This window comes from Girardinichthys multiradiatus, chromosome 23, assembly GCF_021462225.1.
Source record: "Girardinichthys multiradiatus isolate DD_20200921_A chromosome 23, DD_fGirMul_XY1, whole genome shotgun sequence".
NCBI classification, from domain to species: domain Eukaryota; kingdom Metazoa; phylum Chordata; class Actinopteri; order Cyprinodontiformes; family Goodeidae; genus Girardinichthys; species Girardinichthys multiradiatus.
This window is the reverse complement of record NC_061815.1, coordinates 18,045,509-18,066,211: the sequence shown is the minus strand read 5'-3', so window position 1 is coordinate 18,066,211 and position 20,703 is coordinate 18,045,509. Positions and strand designations below refer to the sequence as shown.

The window sequence follows — 20,703 nt, the reverse complement described above, 5'->3', positions numbered from 1 at the left end:
ATAGATAGATAGATAGATAGATAGATAGATAGATAGATAGATAGATAGATAGATAGATAGATAGATAGATAGATAGATAGAAGATAGATAGATAGATAGATTGATTGTAGGGCAATGAAAGAGAAATTGCTTGGTTTCACTTCTCTAATCTTTGCGGCATCGTGAGTTCCCCTAGGCAGACCCGCCCTTCATTTGTAACCTTGAGTAGCAGTAGCAGGCACCAGCCCGCCCGACTCTCTGCAGGGCCTGTTAGGGTGGTTTAGCAACACAACAGTGTGTCTTCAGCATCTGGTTTCCCCCTTGAATTACCATTCTGCCAGTCTAGGTGTTGCAGGTTTAATAGTCTCCGACCTTCCAAAGGAGTGAGAGAGCTTCGACATGGGGGTATTTGTGTTTGAAGGCGTATGCATTTGTATGCCATCAGCCTTTTGAGCTGTGCCAGCATATTTTGTCTCTAAAAGCTCGACACGCTATTCCCCAGTGAAGGTAGGGTAGGTCTCTATGCAGCAAAATAAATATTTTTTGCACAAGCTTTCTGCCTTACATAAAGGACATCTATTATTATATAAATGTGTTCAGAAGGCCCAACAGTAGACAAAAGTGCAGAGCATGCATTCACCCCCAAATGAATCCTAAATGATTCATCCATGTAACTTAGGCAGCCAGTCATTAATTCATTAGTTAGCCGTGGAGGACACGGCAGACGTTCACAGAGTGCCCAGGGCCAGCTGTCTCAGGTTTCTCTGCTCTGACACACAGCCTCCTCTCTGCAGTCCAGCCCCTTCTTTGTTAGTCTTCACTATATCGGAAAAGCTGCGTCACTGTCTTCCAAGTGCGAGCTGGGAGATTTCAGTTTGAGGCAGTGGACTTTTGTTTTGCCACGAGGTCATCTGTCTCAGACTCAAGTGTTGTTGTAAGAAGCAGAGAGTGACGCAGCACAAGTTTCCTTCATACACACTCTGTGGTCTAGACAGAATGTGTGCTGCACCACAATGTGGCCTTGGTGCTTTTTTTTTTGCTTTTTCACTTAAAATACACCCACTAAAAATCCTTGAAAAAACTCTAGCTTGAAAATTCTTATCCCTTGAATTATTTAAATTTTTGTCATTTTACAACAATCAATGTATTTCGTTGGGATTTTATTAGGACTGAAATCTTTGCTCATTATTCTTGCCAAATTAGCTTAAGGTCAGTCAGATTGGATGTGAAACATCTATAAACAATGCCTTTCAAACCTGCCACAGATATTTGATTAGATTTAGGTCTGGACTTTGACTGGACCGTTCTAACGCATGATTGTGCTTTACTCTAGCCCATTCCACTGTAGCTCTGGCTGCATGGTTAGGGGATGTCATTTCACCCAAGTTGAAATGACATCCCCAGTTGCCAGTTTTTTGCAACCTCTAATAGATTTGTTTCCACAATTTACCTGTATTTAGCTTCATCCACCTGTCCAAGGATAGCCAGCTTGGTTGGTTTGCAGTTGTGCCATACTCGTTTATATTTCAGATGATAGGTAAACAATGGCTTTGTTCCTCTTACACAATTCATGATGCCTTCACAGAACAGTTCTGTCTATACTGAGATTGGACAACACACATATGGACTTAATTTACCAATTATGTGACTTTAGATTATTTAAAGGTGACAGATTAAAAGAGGCAGAGTGAATCATCTAATTTTTGTTTGAAAACCATTATTTTCCTTCCAATTCACAATTATGCACTACTTTCTGTTGGTGTACGAAGAATAAAATGTATTGAAGGTTGTTGTTGTTACGTGACAAAATGTCAGAAAAGTTCAAAGGGTATGTATAGTGTTGAAAGATACTGTATTACACACCATAATATGCCAGAGCTTAAAAGCTGGTGCAATCACATCTCTTTTTCTTTTTAATTTGTCTTATATGCCATCTGTAAACCCATAAAACGAGACAATCTTCTGTAAGGTCACATTTCAAATTAAATCTGGACCATGAACTATTTGACCTTTATTATGGTCTCTCAAAGAATTTGTGGTTTAATTTTGACATCTTCGTATTAAAAATCAAACACCTGCTTCCACCACTTATGCCCATGCGGGTTTCAGAGGAAATTCCGCCACCTAGTGGTTATTTACAATGACTGCACGCTAAACGTTGGCTTGCAACAGTGTGTAAATTAAGATAGGTAGAGACGTACTGAACTGTAGAGGTACTGCTTCTACAGAAACTGTTTAGTATGCTATGGCATGGTATGTACCCTCTCTGTCAGAGTGCAGACAAAGTGAAAAAAGAGGGCAGGATCTGTGTTACGAAGATCTAAATATGCCTCATGAGGAAAACTCTATACTCTAACCCAAGAATACCAACGAGGCTGCAAAAAAGCAGCTGGGCCACCTTTCACATAAGAACCCTGTCTAAATGTTTGGTGAAGCAATGTACACTGTTGGGGCAACTCATAAAAACTGACATTCAAAACCCATCTCACACATTGCATGCAGTCCAGAGCTGGTGACGTAAATGTTTAGGCCTCCCAAAAGGGAGGATATTTCCAGTCGGTGAAACCTGAAACAAGGCCCGTGTTTCGCTGTCAGAAAAAGGAGGCAGCAAATCCTCTGAGAATTTGGTGTCCTTTAACCTGAGGGTACACCTGAGACATCAGGGCACTTCACTGCTGTCCTGCTCGGAACTAGATGGACATTTTGAAACTAGAAAATAACATTGCAGAAAACACAAGTGGTTTTATGACACAAAATATTTTATTGAAAAAACAATACAGCTGAGAAGTAGCCAAGAATACTGACAGAGTCACACTGGGCCTTGTGTAATACCAACTCAAAAATATTCATCTGTTTTTGTTTTTCACCTTGTGCTAGAACAGAGGAGAGCAACGTGAAGTGGCAGCAGATCACCAGAATTACAGGGACATGGGTAGTTTTATTTTCCTCAAAGCACATACAAGAAATGCCATTCAAGCCACTACACATCAATACAAACAGCCGTATTTAAAACCTAATGACAGAGAGCTGAACAGATTGTCACTTTAAAACACATACAGTACATTCTCAAAAGGATTAGCTTATGTCCTGTGTTGGGATTATCACAGCAATCCCAACTTTCCACAATCACTTAAAAAACACTAAAAGAAACAACAACAGCCTGAAAGCCTTAGGTATTACAGTCTTTAAATGTCCATAGGGGATAAAATGGATATAAATATAAGCATGTAAAGAGAAAATAGAAAAATCATTGACTGAGCCACAAAATCCGAATGAGGTTGTGTTTGCGTTTTGCACCAAGCCCTCCTCACCATGAGGTGCATTGTGCACAAATACTGAGCTTCTAGAGCTGAAGCATGACACTGTGTTTTTGATCTTAAGGAGGAAGAGAAGAAGAGTAAAAGGGAAAGTTAAGACAGAGTAAATCAACACATAAAAAAAGATGTTTACTGCATCCCTCTCCCTCTTGCTTTCATTCCTCCCTGCCTTCCCCATGTTGCTGGCTCTTGGCCACGGCCCAGAGGAATTATCTGGTGGCCTCGGTAAATATAACATTCACAATAACAACGTCAGAGCCCCTGTGTGTGAACTAAGCCTACTTCCTGGGTCCTCGCTGTGCTGCCGTGGCTCTGACGGCTAAAATAACAGGCCTTCATGTCTGACCCAGAGTCCAGAGAGGAATAGGGGCTAATTTAGAGACAGCAAGGGATCTGGAAGGTTACTGTCAAGCCTGTTTCCTGCCCTATGGAATGCCAGAGGGAGTAGGGCGGCCCGAGCGCAGAAAGGGGCTAAATCTGGTGCTAAGGAGCTATGCTGTGATGCATGACTCGGCAGTGTGCTTGATAAGGAAACCAGGCCGCTTAGATAAAATATAGCCTTTGATTAGAGGGTGACTACTCTGTTAATGCAGACCTCTTGGCTAACCTTTCCCAACACAAACCGACAATCATTCAAAGTGCAAAATCTAAGACTTTTGTGGCTCAACACCATTATAAAAATAACTCAACATTAAATCTTTTTACGACAAAGCAAATATCCATTCACGTAAATCACAGAGAAGCGGTCACTGTGGACATTAACCAGTTTAGGCACGGTGATGTTTTATGATTTTTACATTTCAAACTAAACATCTTCCCTTGGCTGCACTTCACTGATAGCTGACAAAAAATGGATTGCCCCGAATAATTCATTGACTAGTTATTGACAAGCTGAAGTTATACAGTGCCTTGCTCAAGAGCATTAATACACCTTTCTTTCACCTTTTTTTAAAATTGCAGCCATTAACTTTATTATAATACAATGGGCTTTTATGCAATCAACCAACATAAAGAAGTACATAATTGTAAAGGGAGAAATAAAGTTGTGGAGCTGGTGAGATTTAGAGCTCAGGTGGGAAAATCTGTCACAAAAACAACTATTAGCTGTGTACTCTGCAAGCAGAGCATATATAGAAGGATGGCAACTTGAAAGAAAGCCACAGGAAGACCAAAAGGCTATATTTTTCCATACCTACCTGCAAAACGCAACGTGTGGCGGAACACCAACAGTTCACATTACTCTGAAAACACCATCCCCACTTGAAACATGGTGGAGGGAGTATCATACTATGTGGAAGCTTTTTCTCAGTAAGGACAGGGGGGCTAATCCTGATCAAGTTGATGGGTAGATGGATGGAGCTATTACAGGGCAATCCTGGAAGAAAATCAGTCAGAGGCTGCAAAAGACCTGAGACCAAGGCATAGGTTCACCTTCTAGGATAATCACTGTAAATAAAATACCCAGAGCTAAAGTAAGAATATGTTGAGAGACTTTAACATTGTTGTTTTCAGAGACTATCCAGTCAATCTGATCAATCTTGAGCTATTTGGCAAAGAATTTGCAGAAATTTAATTCACTGGATGTGCAAAGCTGGTAGAAATATACTTCAAAAGACCTGCTGATGTAATTGCAAACAGAAGGTTCAGCCAGGCTGAATACAAATGCATGCCACATTTTTCAAATTCTAATTTGTAAGAAAAACTATGTTTTTTCTTCTCACTTCACAGTTATGCAGTACTTTCTGTTGGTCTACCACATAAAATCCTAATAAAATATATCAGTTTGTGGTTGTGACTTAACTAAATGTAAATACCTTAGCAAGAAACTATACAAGTGACTGAAATATTTCTGAGACAGTTTCTGAAGCTCCATTAACAATCAAAGAACGTGATGCAACACATTTTTTGGATGAAAATAAGACACATGTCAGAGTTAACCCAAATATTCTCAGGCCGTAGAGTCTTGCTTTATTCTGACTCAATGAGATACAAGTCAGCTTTTATATCTCTCTATGCAGATGAGTCATTATTATATGTTGAGCTAACTATAACCTCTTTAGAGTGCACATTCACTTTTGAAAAAAATGCACAAGTTTGTCAACTTTATGGGCATCATGCACTAAGATTAATATGTGCCAGAACTGGACGAAACCTGTACAATTTCTGTTTAATCATCAAGTATCTATAAGGGAATAATACACATTCCAACTCTGAAACAGCAAATGGTGTATATTACATATCTAAACTTCCATGTGTGATTGGTGCAATACTGTAAAGAGAATAACATACAGCACATTGTATACTTTGTCATCAATAGTATCTCAGTTTTGCATATTGTAGCTATATTTATACATGGTCATATAAATATAGATAAGTTTATTTCTATGTACATTTTGATATTTCAACATTGCATAAAGAATAAAATAAATAATACATATATAATCAAATCTTACAGTAAGTAATGATTTGAGAAATCCTATATTAGAGACAAAATTGCCTTAACAGTTGAAATAGTTGTGGTAACAACTGTCATTCATTAAAAACAAAAAAAAAGATAAAAAAAACAAACTGTGGCCTAAAGTCTACACCACAATTACCCTGCAAGTTTACCATGTGGGACTGCTGGAATGACTGGATAAGCGGAAGAGAAAAGGAAAGATCAGGACTTGTTTCCTTCTGCTTAGTCTGTCTGGGAGTTTGTGTTTTTGTAGAGGCCTGTGTGTGCATGTGATGGCATGGATGTGTGTAAGTCTGCAAATGTGGCTTTTAAATGTTGTGGAAGGGGTACAAAGATCTTTTGAGCTTTCACCTTCGGATGTCGGCCTTGGGATCTTCCTGTTCAGTCCCCACTGCTGCTTCTGGACTGTGGCGGCGGGGGCCGTGACTGCGATGACGGAGGTGAGCGTTGAGGGCCGCCTTACCAGCTCTGTCTTTGTCGCCTTGCCGTGGAAGGCGGGGTTGTTCCGGCTCTAGATGGGGAGAAGGGAAGGGGTGGCGGTGGTGTTCGACGATGGAGCTAGCAGGAGAAGGCACTAGGGAGGAGCAGAGGCTCAGGCTGTCACACAGCGCCCCCCAGTTCTGCTCGCACTGCAGTCGGACGCTACGAGTTAGTGCTTCTTTGACTTCCTCGCCGCAGTTCAGGAGAATATTCACCAGCTCCACGTATGGGCTGGGCAGAGAAAGGCGGATTACTCACATGAATCCTGTGATTTAACATTTGGAAGTAAAATACATTATGATCTTGCACATTAAGATGAATAACTGGGATAAGAGTATTGAAAGGAATAGAAATAACTTTAAAAAGAAAAAAGAAATGTTAGGAGTCAGAGGAAAAGAAGTGACCAAACGTAGCAGCTTACCCTTTAGGGAAAAGATCTTGGAAATGAATCATCTCCACCATGACTGCCACATTCTCCTTCGCAGCAGAGCACAGATTGTGTTTGATGTAGCACTCCCTCTGGAGCTGGAACACCATCTCCTTAATGGTCACACACTTTCTGCTGATGCAGCTGAACTTGTGCCGTAAACCATGGGCCATGCACTTCAGAGCATCCTTGATGAAGGATTTTCCCTGTATGCATAATACCAAGACAAAGTCACTGAAAGTCCCTTTTATACAAATGCATCAGCTAACGGAAAAAGAAGGAAACCTGCCTCCATGGAGGCATGGTTTGGTATCACCCAGCCAACATGTATATACAGGGGTTGGACAATGAAACTGAAACACCTGGTTTTAGACCACAATAATTTAATAGTATGGTGTAGGGCCTCCTTTTGCGGCCAATACATCATCAATTCGTCTTGGGAATGACATATACAAGTCCTGCACAGTGGTCAGAGGGATTTTAAGCCATTCTTCTTGCAGGATAGTGGCCAGGTCACTACGTGATACTGGTGGAGGAAAACGTTTCCTGACTCGCTCCTCCAAAACACCCCAAAGTGGTTGAATAATATTTAGATCTGGTGACTGTGCAGGACATGGGAGATGTTCAACTTCACTTTCATGTTCATCAAACCAATCTTTCACCAGTCTTGCTGTGTGTATTGGTGCATTGTCATCCTGATACACGGCACTTCAGGAAACAATGTTTGAACCATTGGATGCACATGGTCCTTAAGAATAGTTCGGTAGTCCTTGGCAGTGACGCGCCCATCTAGCACAAGTATTGGGCCAAGGGAATGCTATGATATGGCAGCCCAAACCATCACTGATCCACCCCCATGCTTCACTCTGGGCATGCAACAGTCTGGGTGGTACGCTTCTTTGGGGCTTCTCCACACCGTAACTCTCCCGGATGTGGGGAAAACAGTAAAGGTGGACTCATCAGAGAACAATTGTCCACAGCCCAAGATCTGCGCTCCTTGCACCATTGAAACCGACGTTTGGCATTGGCATAAGTGACCAAAGGTTTGGCTATAGCAGCCCGGCCGTGTATATTGACCCTGTGGAGCTCCCGACGGACAGTTCTGGTGGAAACAGGAGAGTTGAGGAGCACATTTAATTCTGCCGTGATTTGGGCAGCCGTGGTTTTATGTTTCTTGGATACAATCCGGGTTAGCACCCGAACATCCCTTTCAGACAGCTTCCTCTTGCGTCCACAGTTAATCCTGTTGGATGTGGTTCGTTCTTCTTGGTGGTATGCTGACATTACCCTGGATACCGTGGCTCTTGATACATCACAAAGACTTGCTGTCTTGATCACAGATGCACCAGCAAGACGTGCACCAACAATTTGTCCTCTTTTGAACTCTGGTATGTCACCCATAATGTTGTGTGCATTTCAATATTTTGAGCAAAACTGTGCTCTTACCCTGCTAATTGAACTTTCACACTGCTCTTACTGGTGCAATGTGCAATCAATGAAGACTGGCTACCAGGCTGGTCCAATTTAGCCATGAAACCTCCCACACTAAAATGACAGGTGTTTCAGTTTCATTGTCCAACCCGTGTGTGTGACCCATACGGATTCTACTCGGGCTGAATGGGTACGAAGTTGTCCTGTGTTCACAAAGCGCAAACCACTTGACTTGATTAAATAAAATCCTTTTTCAGCCAATTTGTTTAGGTAACATATGTAGGTCTTAGCTGGGACTCAAATGGGTATTAAGAAAATCAGTTCGAAGTGGTGCAACACAAGGGTTGTATTGAATGAAACCTATATAGGCATGTAACATGAGCTTATTGCGTAACCCATGGACAATCCCATCTGGGACTCATTCTTGTTTTCTCATTTTTGTTTTAAATGATGTTTAAAACAAAAATATACAATTTTATTTAACTTACTTTATTTCAAATGAAAAAGCAGCTGTTGCCCCTATAGATGCTAAATAATACAACTGTTGTAGTTCAAAAAAATTATCTTTAAAATGTATTAACTGTTTTTACTTATAGGCTGGAAACGTTTCCAGTAAGCCAAATTTGCATTTGTTGTCAGAAAGAGAAATGTATAGCAGCCTTCTTTCAGCCAGCTCACCAGCGGTGTGCAACAACAGGTGTAGGAGGGAAAAGGCTGTGTTATGCTGTTCTCCACAGACCCTAGTAATGGTATTTCAAACATGTTAGCAATTAACCAATGTTCTTATTTGTTGTGCTTACTGTCCAGCGTGTTTATAAAATGATAGCTTAAAAAAGATGCAAGAACTGTCTTAAGATTTGTTGAAAATGTTTCTGTTTTAAAGCAATTATTTAGGTTTGTATCCAGCCCTTTCTAGTTTAGCAGTGCTACTACTAAAGTCACACTCACTAGCGGGCTTAACTCCTTAACCCTTAGGGAGTCTATGCCAGTGAACGGCACATCTTAGCTGTGGTTGACGATAGTTGAAGGGAATTAAAAATGTTTTACTTGCTAAGATTTAAACTTTGTACAATTTAAGCACTGATGCATGACTTAAAATAACAAAGCAGTTTTGTTTTGTTTCATTTAAACACGGAGGACAAGCCAGACGATTTCCTGAAATAACCAGTGAAAGGGCTTGTTAGTCATTATTCTCATGCTAAGTCATGCTAAATCCTTGGGTCTATTTGATAGACCTATTCATCAATCTGAGCTCTCTTTATGTATATTGAGAAAGGCAGTTTTGTATTTATATTCAATAAAAAATATATATAAATTGACAAATTTGTTTCAGTCGGTTCAGAGGTTAAGTCAATATAACAAAGAATAGTTTGAAACTAATCTATTTGGGGTATTAGCTAACTTATGTAAAGTGGCTCCAGAAAAACCCTAATCCAATATAATTTTGTTGAGTAAGTACCTTTAAAAATTGGTTGGAATTTAACTAATTACCTTAAGTTTCTTTCAGTTGTTGAGCTTACCTAATTTCTGCATAGATATATTTATTATAATCTACCCAAATGAAATGTACTGAAATCTTTTCGCCATTTTGGGGTTACATTCTAACTGATTAGTTACTGCACCTGTTTTAGCAATTCAAGAGCATGTGCTGAAGAATAAATTTTGGGATGAATGGTTAAATAGTCCAATTGTTCTGATAAAATCTATGCAACTGGCACTCATACATGTAAATTCCTTGTGTATGACCTTATGGGCATATTAACACCCTAGTCAAGCCTCATTTGGCAGGGTTTCAACCTCCGCTATGTATAACAAGTAAGCTAACTGGGCCCCAGGCCAACTGGCACAGGCCCTTTGGTTCCGTTAGCGACTTCTCTTCCAATCAAAACCGAAGAGATTAAATGTGAAGTGCATTGCAGATTGCACATTAGAAATAAAAATAAACATTTACTTTGTGGGTTTAGAGCATAACTGTGCAGCAGTGAATTGCAAAATGTCTGCAAACAGACAGACTAGCTTAGTACCTGAGAGTCGAATTTGCCAGCGTTGTGCAGAAACGTCATGCAGATTTCCTGCAGCCCTCGTATCTCGCAGGAGTTATTCTCAAAGCACTCAAACACGCCGCAGCCAACATCCCCAGCACTCACCAGGCAGTGCTGGATCTCAGCTGGAAAATAAGAACAGGTTAGGCAAGGGACCTTATCATGTGTTCACAGCAGAGACGACACATGCTGAAAGCAGCGCTGTCTATGAAGACAGTACAGCTTGAAGGCACAACTTCACTTTGGATTTAATCAGAAAGCTTATGAGGCGTATAACTATTTGCACAGACGTGGGCGGTAATTTGTGTCTTCATGACATCGAGCCTATGAGGGGAAAAAGGATGCTGAGAGAAGATGGGCATCAGTGGGTGGGGAACACTTGGTGGGAGACATATATACTGTGTCATTCTGCACCACAGTCATCTGCACTGTCTGGCATTGAGATAGGATGGTGCATTGCAGATATTCTTTTTACAACAAATGAACTCGTTTTGGTTCATGTTGTTCTCTTTAATAAATGTGCATCAACAAGTACTTTAGTATTGCCTTTGCAGACAGGAAAGTTGCACACTGAAAAAGTCACAATAATGCAATGGGGAATGCACAAGCAGCAATATAGGCATAGGAAATTAATGCATGAAAGCATTAGCTTCATTTGCATGCAATAATTCAAATGCAATTTTCATGGTAAAGTAGATGCCAGAAATGCACATTTGATCAGCACCTTAAAACTACAGTATGGGTCACTGTCCAGGGTACTATTCTGTTAGGGGAGGCACAGGGAGTTAGATAAAAAGAGTGTCAATTAGGTTCAAACTTTTTTTATTATTCGTTTTAGGATGTCCTTTCAACGAAGACTGACTGGTGACTATGAGAAAATATGAACACCACAGCTGGGAAATGATTTCCAGTCTGGGTTTCCAGTCAGCTTAAACTGCAAGGACTATTTAACTAGTCTTTTCAAGGAATCTGAATACCTCTTGATCATTTCAAAGGCAAAATCAAAAACAAACTACAAATCTGAACTGTACTGCTCTAAACATCTTTAAAACAGAGTTTGTGTCAGAACCAGTTTTGTGTGTCATGCATTATCTTAGTTGTACCACTAAGATTCACCTTTGTTTTGGGATCAGTCTGTTAGGGATAGGGAGCAGCACAAGCTCTTGGGGTTAAAAAAAAAAAGTTAGCTAGGCCCAGACGGGTTTTCTGTTGCTTGTTCTGTGATGCCCAGTCGATAGGGATTGGGCACTGCATGAAAAGATGGCCATGAATTGGACTGCAGAACAACAAGCACAAGAATGGTACACAATGAACTCTTAAACTAAGTTCTTAAACAAATTCCACCCCACCCATTTAGCACCTCGTAGGCTCTAACGCACAGGTTCTACATTTTGTTAATTATGAACAACATTTGTGGAAAAAAAGGGGACTACAAGTCTTTGTTTGCAACAGGAACCCCTTATTTTGAGACCTGCATGTATATTGCAAATCATAGAGTGGTCAACCTTCGCTGAAATTAAAAACAGTTTTGATTTGTGAAACATTTTTAAAAGCAAAACAAAAGAGAGGCAGCTTCCATGCACGAAACGCCACTGGTTCTGTTGATGACTGATGATGACTTTTTAGAGGAGACTGCGCATCGCTGACGTCTTGACCTGGATTAAAGGTGACTTAATAGAAATCAAACTTGTCAACACGGATGATCTGTTCCGTTTGACCAGCTGTAGGAGAGAGAGAGGGGGGATGAGTTGTGTCAAGGGAGTTGAACTTTAGTAGGCAGGAAAAGTGAGCCGCTGTCAGCATGCTTGTTTTGGCATCGCGGGAATGTGCTTGGATTGTACGAGCTCGGCCGCAAACGTGCATTGAATTACACAGCAGCGTAGCCGGGAGTCTCTGCTGCTGCGAAACCTGCACTGGAAGTTTATCCCCATTTCCCCAGTGAGGAAGAGTAAAGATAACATAGATGCTGTGATACAGGGGTTTACGGGATCCCTTGCATGTCATGGTTCATGCTGCAGGAGGACAGCAGTTTTCTGGCAACATTAAGACTGAGCTCCATGTGTATTTTTGGAGATTACACATAGTTACTTATATACAGTGGTTTAAATAACCTTAATTATAGAGCGCTCTAATCAGCTGGATCACATCCCCCAACAGTGATTTTTTTTCCGAACATGCAAAAGAAAAATAGAAATTTTCCTCAGAGATAACTGTTAAAACACCTAGGCTGCACACGCGCGGGGACCTCCACCGGAGCGCGCCCTCACCTAGATGTGCAGCCGTATGGATTACCTATCACCTTGTGCCATCTATTAATAGTGTACTAACGTATTGAATTTCCGTTTGGAAGTATTTACAAAATATCGCCTTTCTTGGGAACGTCACTCAACGTGAAACGACGGAATTTAAGCCAAAATTGCCCAAACGTGCCTCCCAGCATGCTTTAATTTGCAGCTACAGAAACACGTGTCCCGGGCAACCCCCCACCCCTACCCCCCAATGCTTCTTACCGTCTCTCTGCGGGCACCCTCTGTTTTACCTGTGTTCTGGAGGGAGAGGCGTCCTTTCTGGCTGGTGGGCTTCTCAGGGGGCAGGTCGTGAAAATCAATATTATCCGATCCCACCGCTCGCTCCAGCACTGACAAAACCATCAGCGCCACGGCCAGTTTGACCAGCATTGCGTCTCCGGGAGTGTGCCTCCGTTCCCGGCGAAGATCCGACAGAGAGAGTGTGTGTCAGTGTGTGTGTTTACGAGGGTTCACCTTGGATCGGCGCAGCTGCGACTCGGTGTGTCATGGAGCAGCTGTGTGGGACTGAATGCATGAGCTGGAAGGGATGCTGCCTATATTTCTCTGGAGCCCCGGGTGTCAATTTGGATGGAGTTAAGCAGGTGTTGTCGGTCGGGGTATCGCAGCCAATCAGAGTCGAAGAAATCCGCGTCCAAGGTTTTAGGGGAGTGTCAACTTTAAAATTCTCCTTTTTGCAATAAAACTGACGTTGTGCGGCAACATGCATGATCTGCAGTAATTCAAAAACTAAGTCTGTCAGTGATTAAATATATGATCTTGTATAACTTTAGACCTGGATTCATTGGAGACATTAGAGACATTATGCAAGAAAATGTAGGAGACCTTAATAGTTTGCAATGACACAAGCTTATTTAGGATGAAGGGGAAAACAGTACATGCAACTTCTCGACCACACACTCTACAGCCTATTAAATCACTAATAAGATAGTGACTGAAAAAACCGCAACGGTAAACAGTGATTTCAGTGAAGCCAGTGCCAGGTTTGCAGTGACAGAAGCTCTAGGGAAATTATGCTTTACATGCAGTCTGGTCAAACAAATATAATTATTTTAAGACTTTGTAATAACAGTTAACTGAAAACAGAAAGCTTATATTTAGAAGGCAGTTTTTCCTCACATTTTATGAGAAATTCCAAGATTTCTCTTGCGCAATGGCTCGTTTATTCTGTGACTATAAGGTCTGTTATTCCCTACAGAGAGTGATCTAAGAACAGAGGGCAAACGTTGTTTTTCTTTTCATTTTTTGAGCAACAATCAATGGTGCCATTGACAAAAGTGGCGAACTTAATGACTCTGCAGGAGGAACACTGCCATTCAGGCTTCTCAATGTTTCCAATGACTTGAAGGTACTGGTACGTTTTGGGTGAAAGCTTCTGTATGTCTATAGGAGCCAGTGGTGCAATGCAAGCTCCCATTGAATGGCGTGTGTTGTTGCACCATTCATTATGCCAAGGTTCTGACTGCCATAAGGGTGCCAGATGGGAGACTGCACTTAGGTCTCCATCCTCAAGGGGGCCCACTGATACTAAAAGTTCAAAACTTCTTTGTTTGTTTACTTTTTAAATAACTGCACTGCACATCGGCAACCTCACAATGGAGAAGTCAATCTACTGTCCTCACTCTTAAGTAACCAAAGACCCAGCATGATAGGAAAAGCAAATTCATAGTGCCTTGTAAACATATTCATATGCCTTCATCTTTTCTACACTTTGTCATGTTACATGCACAGATGTGAGATGTGAGACACCAGCAAAAAGCTGTGCATATTTAGAGAATCAAGGGAAAAGGTAGCATGTTTTTGTTTTCGCAACCACTGCATTTGTAGTCAGCCGCTTTTACTCTGAAACCACCAAATTAATCCAATACAGCAAAACGCCTTTGGATGCCACTTAATTTGCGAACAGAGGCCATCTGTGAGTAATTTAATCTTAGTATAAACACAGCTGTTCTGTGAAGGCCTCTGAGGTTTGTTAGTTAACATTAATGAATAAACAGCATCATGAAGACCAAGGAACACTGTAATAAAGTCAGGGATAACATTGTGGGGAATTTAAAGTAGGTTTTAAAACATTGGCAAAATAAAGCCATTGTGAACAAAAAGCCTTCAAAAGTCCGTTTTGCAGTTTGCTTAAGTCCATCAAGAGACACAATAAAAATGGAAGAATGTCAGCTTAGACCCAATTTTAACATTCTGGCCTTAGGCAGAAAATGTTATATGCGGTGGAAAACTAACAATCCACATCACTATGAGCACACAGTATCAAGGTGGAACTGTAGTGACAGCATCATTCTGTGGGGATGCTTTTCATCAGCAGCCGCACTGAAACAGGTCAGAGTTGCTGGGAAGATGCATAGAGCTAAATACAGAACATTCTTGGAATTTAACATATTGAATGCTGCAAAAGACTTGAGAATAAGTTGTTTATCTGTGGGAAGAATAATAGTCCTAAACGTACAGCCAGAGCCATAGCGTTACATCAAACCATATTTATCTGTTAGAATGGGCTAGTTAAGGTCCAAAAGTAAATCCAAGTCCCACAGATGATCTGTGTCAAGACTAGAAATTTGCTGCTTACAGATGGTCCCCATCCAATCTGTCTGAACTTAAACTATTTTGCAAAGAGACATACCCCAAAAGACTTGCAGCTTTATTTGCAGCAAAAGGTGGTCCTACAAAATATTGTCTCAGTGGGGCTGAACACAAATACACATAACATCTTCTGATTCCTGCTTGTAAAAGAGTAAAAGAAATAAGAACCATACATAATTTCACCTTCATTTATCAAATGAACTACTCATTTATGTTGGTCTATCACAAAAACCCACTAAAATACATAGAAGTTTGTGATTGTAAGTTGACAAAATGTAGAAAAAGGGGTGTGAAGACTTTTGTAAAGCACTGTCGTACTTGGACAGCCTAGATTTTTTTTTCTACACCCAACACTAAATGTCTTTGGACTGTGGGCATACCTCAAGGAAAGCAACATTGGCGTGACATGCAAACTCCCAAAACCACAGCTGGTGGTTTACTGTTAAAACTCTCAGGTGCTAACCACACTTTAACCTCCATCACTCGGCAGCAGAATAACGAGTAGCAGAAAGGTGATTCGGAGTCTATGTCTGACTCATACCCCCAAGATAAATGCACCACACCACTGCTCAGGCGCCCCATAAATGAACATAGGGAAACAATTGGTGGTTTAGTGTGTGACAAACAAAAAGGCCTCTGACTGACTGTGGCCTCTGAATTTCATAGATCTGTGACTTTGAAATCTGTTTATCATAACATTTCATTTACTTTCATAAAATCCTTTTCATGGGAAAATCTGGCATTGTTTGTCGGAAGAAAACCTTCAAAACCAAAGTTATATTTAGAGCATTATTGAAATTAGCCTACAGCGGGAGCTTGATTCCAGCTCTAACCTAACCGAGATGGTGATCACTCCAAGCTCTAAATATACATAATTATTATCTTGAGGCTGCAGTATCAATTGTTTTAATTGAGCTTGCTAGTCAGCAAAATGAGCCACAGCTGAGAAATTCCAAGAATTTTGGTAAGAAAAGCAAAAAAAAAAAAAACCTCAACATTTCAATATTCTTATTATGCTCTTATTATAGAAATGCTAGACTTCTTGCCTTCTTCAAAATTTGGTTATCTAATCCAACTTTGTGATATTAAATTGTATTTAAAATGCCATCCTTAGATGCTTTTTAATTCCATAAGAGAGAAAGAAAGATGTTACAATCTTTGGGTAAATGTTGGCAATATCTTAACCTGGGTATTCAGCCCCTTTCCATCAAGCTCACACAGGGGGATGTAGCACACTGTGACAGTCTGGAGATGGGCTTAGTATCCAGTTGAGCCTCGACCACAAGCTGGAATCTCCTGTTCAATTGACGTCTGGTATCACTGCCCATGCTCTCCACACACCCTTGATTTGGCCCAATCAAGAACACCGCAGGCTTGTAATAGAGTGTGTGTGTCAGCCCTCTGATGCTGCATTCAGATCATATGGGAATCAACTGCTGTAGACCTTCAACCCAAGGTTAACTTCCAGAAGTTACATGTTTGTAATGCTTGCATATACGCAGGCCTTACTATCCCTGCTAAGAATATTGGGATGTTGAATGACCTAGATGTGGGTTGAATGACCTTTCATGTGGCAGTTTTGCTTGTACAACAAACTCAGTCAGTCAGTCATTTTCTAAACCGCTTCTTCCATAGTGTGTCGTGGGAAAGCTGGTGCCTATCTCCAGCAGTGTATGTGCAGGAGGCGGGCTTCACCCTGGAAAGGTTGTCAGTACATCACAGGGCAACACACAAACAACCATGCACACAATCATTCACACCTAAGGGCAATTTAGAGAGCCCAATTAACCTTGTCTTTGGACTGTGGGAGGAAGCCGGAGTACCCAGAAAGAACCCACGTATGCACGGGAAGACCCCCAGGGCTCTTTCTGCACCCAGGACCTTCTTGCTGCAAGGCAACAGTGCTACCAACTGCGCTGCCATGCAACCCCACAAGACCATTCTTACAGTGCTAACTGCCACATTAAAAATCTTCTTCCACTGAAATGTTAAAAATGTTAATTAAAAGGTTTAATACGATCTTTGAGATACTTTATGTATATGGAGATTGCAGAAAATAAACATACACTAGTAAATGTATAACTTCAAGTCCATTCATACAATATTATTAGGTCAAGTTTTGTTTTCTAATAACAACAAGATGATGCTATTCCACATTTTTCAGCAATTTAACCACTCTTCATTCTAGTTGTCTTAAAGTTGAATTTAGTTTTTTGATTTCACTGCGATTCTAACTTTTATTTGAAGACATTTCACTTGTCTCTACTCTGTGATTCAATGTATTTTTGAGTTCCTTTTATTAAAACAGGGGTTTTGCTGTGAGGTTATCAGCAGTCAGTATCTTACCTATAGCATGAAGCTTTCTGAGCAATCTCAGTTTGGAAAAAACAGAGATATGTCTCCAGAGAGTCAAAATAATGAGTAGTCAGAACAGAGCCCTTTTTATTTTCTTGTTAAAACAACCACCGTCTAAAAAAATTATACTGTATATTTGAAAGCTGTTTTACAAAACTCATGATCCTGGTTTGGTTCTGTTTATCGTCTGCACTCTCCTGGGTTTCTGATTCTTGCTGAGGGCATCGCTGCTCTTACTGTGCTGCAGGTTTACCTAATTCCTATTATTTCATTAAAAGGCATCTTAAAGAACCAGCAGATCTCTAAAGAGCTTCCTGACTGGAAGCTCAACTTCCCATTGATTTTGCTCACTTACCTGTGCATGGGGGTGGAGGGTGCAGTGGGAGTTTCTTGTGCCCATCTCCAGCATTCATTAGGTGAGAGGCGTGGGCCGTGGACAGGTTGCCAGTCTATCACCAGACAACACAGACCCACAGGACAAACAACCATGCACACACACTCTCAACCTAAGGGCAATTTAGAGTTACCAGGTAACCTAACATTCATGTTTTTAGACTGTTGGAGGAATGGTGGGGAAATATGACCATACAACACAGCTTTACAATGACAGAGAAGATGGAATGTGATTAGAGATTCCTATTTGGCTCTATGTGTAATTTTACTTGTGTTTTTAGGGAATGTGGATTGCATTTGATCATCCCTTGTTCACCGAGCAGGGACTCATCCAGCGTGGCATTAATGCAAGAACCACAGCTGATTCCAACATTATGCATTTGTATAGCAAATCTTACCATGTGTCAAAAATATATATTTTCAAACATGAAAAAAAAATTATATTACTATATTGAGCTGTGCTTGGTCAGAGTAAATATCAGAAAGAAAAATAATGCAGTGTGAACCAATAGTTTCTCTTAACACAACATGTTTTACATGGAACATTTAGCTGATCAGCAAAAATATTGTGTCGAATCCTGGCGGGGTTGTATCTGCATGTTATCCCATTGCATGTGTTGGTTCTCTGCTGAGCACTGTGGCTTCCATCCACAGTCCAAAAACAGGACCTTTAGGTTAATTGGTTACTCTGAATTGCCCTTTGCTGAGAGTTTGAGCAAGCATGGTTGTTTGTTCTGTGTATCTTTGTGTTGCCCTGTGATTGACTGGTGACCTGTCCCAGGTGAACCCACCTCTTGCTCACCGACAGCTCGTGATAGGCACCAGCCCTCCATGACCCCCACAAGGATAAGTGGGTATATATATGATGAATGGATTGGTGTCTATTTAACCTGGTCTATAAACTTTAATGTAAATACCTTATTGATGCAAAACTGAAAGTGGTGTAAAACTTTGTAATATAGTGTTCCTAGCTCTCTGACAAGAACTAATTCATGTTACTCCAAAGTGAGGTTGATCAGACAGGTCTATAATGTCAAGTATCCAATAAAATTTTGACTCTTGATGACTACTCCAGACAACACCACAGCAAAAAATCAGAATTGTTCCTTTAATGGCTTAAATATTTACATACACAAAGCACAATTTTCACGTGAAGAATGAGCAGGGTTACAGTTTGCTTCCTACAGTTGGCTTTTACAAGCTATCTATATTTATTTTGGTCTTTTCCTGAGGTTTTAATTTACTGGTGAAAAGAATATATATCATGTTTACAAAGCAATAAGGCATTATCTATTTGACACAAAAACAAAGCTTTGACAGTCATAAAGTTATTTCTCATTGACTGCTGTACTGTAAACATACAGAAAGCAGACATGTGTTCTGAGTTGGGACCCCTGGGGAGCTGGCAAGTGATGGACCAATGAAACCACAACAGAGAGGCCAGCCTGGGGTGTGTGTGAGTGTGTGTTGGTGTGTTTGTGTGTAAATTGGGGGTAGGAGGGGAGTGGAGATGCTTCTCTTGGAGGGAGGCTTCAGCAATTAATGTTACCAGTTTACAGACTCCTTATTGCGCTTTACAGGAAGCATGTGGGTGTAATTTTGGTTACAAGTTCAGACTTTGTAGTACAAAGCAGCTGTAGAGCAACTAGCAAGTGACCTCACATGAAGCTTCTCTAAAAATACCACGCTAGCATCTCACCCACTTAAAAAGGCAACAGTGAAGGTAACACTGCAAATGATATGTTTGATTTTTTAGCAAAATATCACACCTTGTTCTGAGATATGTATTGTGTGGCTATAACAGTGGCTATGTACAGTAAGTATGTCTTGACTACTTTCATTTGTTTCTTTCTTCCATCTTGCGCAGTGCAAATATGAGTATAAGTGGTATCAGTTTTTTCATATAACTATCAACAACAAACTAAAGAAATTCTAATACCAAATTTAAAGCCAAGTCCAGAACAGAGCCATACAATACAATCTCTAAAAAACTTATAATGATTTGTATTCAGCCCCTAAGACTTTGTAAAACCACCTTTCACTACAATTACCGCTGCACATCTAATGACTGAAATTACTCTTAATTCTTTTTTGCAAAATGGCCCAAGTTCAGTCATAAGGATAGATTTTGAAGTCTGGCCACAAATTAGCTCTTGACTTTCACAGAGACATTCTTATCTGTGAATATGCTTTGATTTAAGTCGTTCCAGCTCTGGCTGCATGGTTAGGCTAATTGTGCTGGGAGAAGGTAACCCTCTACTCCAGTCTAAAGTCATTACAAGTAAAGATGATTATGTTAGTTAATATTGATATAAAAACTCCCCAAATTTTAGATGTGTTCTTAAAAATTGCAAGCTTCTTCTCCATCTTTGCCTTTGTGAAAATGTACTCACTTGCTCATTTGACATCACAGAGCACTGGAGCCGAAAGGTGCAGGTGACGTACTTGGCAGTGCCCTGCGCTCCACTCATCGAGCAAAAAGATACTCAATAATGGGTTTTAAAACTGTGCAGCACACACCGCTTCCCATCTAAAAGCAGGCTAATGCTCTCCTTGTCTGCTCTGTCTCTTTAGGACAACCACATGTTTGTAGTTTTGAACTACTTTGTGTGGTCTATCACATAAAATGCCAGGAAAATAACACTGTAGTCTATGGCTGTAATGTCACATAATTTTTAAAAGTTCAAATGGCATGAATACCATTGCAAGACCATGTTTGTATTTCTTCCTGAATTTAATTCTTTTAATATGAAAACATACTTGAGCTTTACCTCTGAAAAACAAGAATGTTCACTACTTCATTACTAAAATTCTGTGTAGGCAAACAAAAATGCCTTTAAACTGGGTTTGAGTCCGTAGAAAATAAGCCACTGGAGTTGTGTAATGTGCATAGCTTCCATTGCATTTGCTAATTATTACTAAA

At 40.5% G+C, this 20,703-nt stretch overlaps 1 protein-coding gene across 1 annotated transcript; it reads right to left on the bottom strand.

Moving 5' to 3' along the window:
* Nucleotides 1-2,720: 2,720 nt before the first annotated feature.
* On the bottom strand, nucleotides 2,721-13,026 carry stc2a (stanniocalcin 2a). Its single transcript, XM_047354458.1, has 4 exons — nucleotides 12,674-13,026; nucleotides 10,117-10,259; nucleotides 6,656-6,867; nucleotides 2,721-6,465 (listed from the first exon to the last, which is right to left on the bottom strand). Exons 1-4 carry the CDS (start codon nucleotides 12,810-12,812, stop codon nucleotides 6,102-6,104), a joined length of 858 nt encoding a protein of 285 aa, XP_047210414.1. The 5' UTR covers nucleotides 12,813-13,026; the 3' UTR covers nucleotides 2,721-6,101.
* Between the last annotated feature and the right edge of the window lie 7,677 nt (nucleotides 13,027-20,703).

What these genes read in the sequence shown, in the direction of transcription:
- stc2a (XM_047354458.1), bottom strand. Translation starts at nt 12,812, where the DNA reads ATGCTGGTCAAACTGGCCGTGGCGCTGATGGTTTTGTCAGTGCTGGAG. An exon ending in CCTCTCCCTCCAGAACACAG is followed by an intron (nt 10,260 to 12,673) that starts GTAAAACAGAGG and finishes CTTATTTTCCAG; the next exon opens with CTGAGATCCAGCACTGCCTG. An exon ending in CAAGATCTTTTCCCTAAAGG is followed by an intron (nt 6,466 to 6,655) that starts GTAAGCTGCTAC and finishes TTCTCTGCCCAG; the next exon opens with CCCATACGTGGAGCTGGTGA.